This window comes from Apaloderma vittatum, unplaced genomic scaffold (genome assembly GCF_000703405.1).
Source record: "Apaloderma vittatum isolate BGI_N311 unplaced genomic scaffold, ASM70340v1 scaffold4987, whole genome shotgun sequence".
Taxonomy (NCBI): domain Eukaryota; kingdom Metazoa; phylum Chordata; class Aves; order Trogoniformes; family Trogonidae; genus Apaloderma; species Apaloderma vittatum.
In genome coordinates this window covers 1,843-4,128 of record NW_009724390.1, presented here as the reverse complement: position 1 = coordinate 4,128, position 2,286 = coordinate 1,843, and the positions used below count along the sequence as shown (strand labels likewise).

Below are 2,286 nucleotides of genomic sequence, written 5' to 3'. Positions count from 1 at the left end.
TCGGCTGCTGCCACCAGACTCTCCCACCCCAGGATCTGCACCCCAGTGCGAGTGAGGGAGCATCCTCCATCCTCACCAGCAGGAAGCATCCTCCCTGCCCCAGAGCATCGCAGCACTGAGGTGGTTGCCAGCAGCGAGGGCAGGAGGGACACAGAGCTGGACGCCAGCGCTGGTGGCAGAGAGCGAGAGAGGAGAGCGTGGGACCGCGAGCAGGAAGGAGCAAGCGAGCCGATCCCCCTCTAGTGACTCTCCTGGGCAACCACAGCCAGGCTGCTGGGCACCAGCCTTCTCCAGTAGCCCCAGCAGCCAAGACCCAGTTTGCACAGCTGGATTTGAGCCTGGCTTCACAGCCACAGCTTGTCACGCTCCCAAGCGTCCCCATCAGCACCCCAGGCAGCTGGCTGAGCATCCTTCCACAAGGGCGTCCCACCTCTGCCAGGGACTGTCCGTGTGACCCTGACCCAGGCACCTACTTTATTTGCCCCACCTAATCCACCCGTGTAAAATGAGGCCGATGATATTTACCCTCCATTGTAGCAGAGCTCTGAGCGTGGCTGATGGGAAGGACCCAGCCGAAGGTGGATACAGCTCTGTTGAGCCTTTCTGCTAACCCTTGTCCCCTCCCCTTCCCTCGCAGCGCTGAGAGGGGAGAGCGGCGAGTATTACATCAACGGGAAGCTCTCCATTGACCCGCCGCGGCGCTTTGACATCGCAGGCACAACCTTCCACTACAGGAGATCCCCAGAAGAACCCGAGTCCCTGGAGGCCTTGGGACCCACCAACATCACCCTCTTTGTCATGGTTGGTAACGTGGTTCCTTCATACCCCCACCTGGTCTGGGCTAGAGGGACCTTGACTGTGATTCCCTGGGAATTGTTGCTAATTAGTCTCTGTCCTTACTGTCTGGAGTAACGAAGCACAGAGATCAGAGGTAAAGAGGGCTAAATTCTCAGGTCTCCCTGCCTAATCTGACAGGCTTTGGAACAATTCAGTCTTTAAGTGCATGGGAGCTTGTTCTCTCGTTGTGTCACCTTCATGGCTGCACCACTGTCCTCACCTGTGGCTGCCTTGTCAATGCTGGAAGGGACTGGAGAGGGAAGGAGGGGAGATTGCAGCTGCTCTGGATTTTAGAAGGCGCGCCGAGGTCGCGGGTCACCATCCGTTTGGTCACAACCACGCTGGACCTCAGCAGCCCTGATGCTTTCGTGGTGCCTTTCTCCGTAGGTCCTTGTGCGAACAGAGCTGCAGGGGATCCGATACAAGTTCAACGCACCCGTCGGCAGGGATGCCTCGAACCATTATTCCTGGCACTACACCCCATGGACCAAGTGCTCCGTGCTGTGTGCAGGGGGTGAGGTTTCATCCGGTGTCGGCTGGGGGTGGGACACGTGTCTTCCCTCCTATGACTCCCACACACCGTGTCTGGGCCACATGAGACAGCGCGTGGACATTAGCGTCCGATTTGCTCTAAAGGAGCTCTCAGCTTGCTACATGTTCCCACCCTGCGATCACCCACCTGCAAGCTGGGGTCCGTCAGTGTGATCCTGTGGGCAGAGCCTCCGGGCAAACAGCCTGGATGCTGCTCTTCGGCTGGACCACAGGTGTAGGAGGTACAGGTGATGGAAGGTGGGATGATATGGTTGAAATTCATTTATTTGGGTGAGGCAGGACAGGTTATCCAATGGCAACAGCCCCTCCGGCCTTTGGATCTACGTGTCTGTGAATAGAAAAGCCGCTAATGCTTCCCTGAATCCCTTGGGCTGGTTCCTGCGGGGATTGACACACAGGTTGGTGTGGCTCTGGAGAACCTGATGAGCCTTCACCTCCTTCCATAGTTTTTCTCAACGTGTTAGAGGGAAAGGACGCCTGTGTCGTGAATAGAGAAGTAGGGTGAGGCTTGACGAGGTGCCGTGACAAGCGGCTGCCCCATCGCGTTGCCCACAAGGGAGCAGAGCTGTGGGACTCGTCCCTTCGGCTTGATTCAGCGCCAGCCTCAGGGTCCTCCTCTCTTTCCCCCTTCGCCTTTTTTTTTCTTGGCAGGCAGCCAGGCCCAGTCTGTGGTATGCAAGAAACTTTCCGATGGCTCAACCGTCCTGAACCATTTCTGTAGCCCCGAAACCAAAATGCCAGAGCGGCAGAGGCCGTGCAATACCGAACCGTGCCCCCCGGCGTGAGTACCCCAGCTTGGAGCGGGTCGAGGGAGCGTGGGTTAGAAATCCAGCGGAGTGCTCTGTGCACAAGGCTCTGCCATGTCCTGGTACATGATGTGCTGAGAACATTGTGTGT

The 2,286-nt window shown here is 57.7% G+C and overlaps 1 protein-coding gene across 1 annotated transcript in view; it reads left to right on the top strand.

Moving 5' to 3' along the window:
* Positions 1-2,286, top strand: part of LOC104276228 (A disintegrin and metalloproteinase with thrombospondin motifs 10-like) — a gene marked incomplete at both ends in the record, with an annotated part of 12,599 nt that overhangs the window by 8,972 nt on the left and 1,341 nt on the right. Inside the window, 3 exons of the mRNA XM_009872459.1 lie at positions 638-801; positions 1,225-1,351; positions 2,041-2,170. Of these exons, the coding sequence (XP_009870761.1) occupies positions 638-801; positions 1,225-1,351; positions 2,041-2,170 (421 nt within the window). The remainder of the gene's footprint in view (positions 1-637; positions 802-1,224; positions 1,352-2,040; positions 2,171-2,286) is intronic.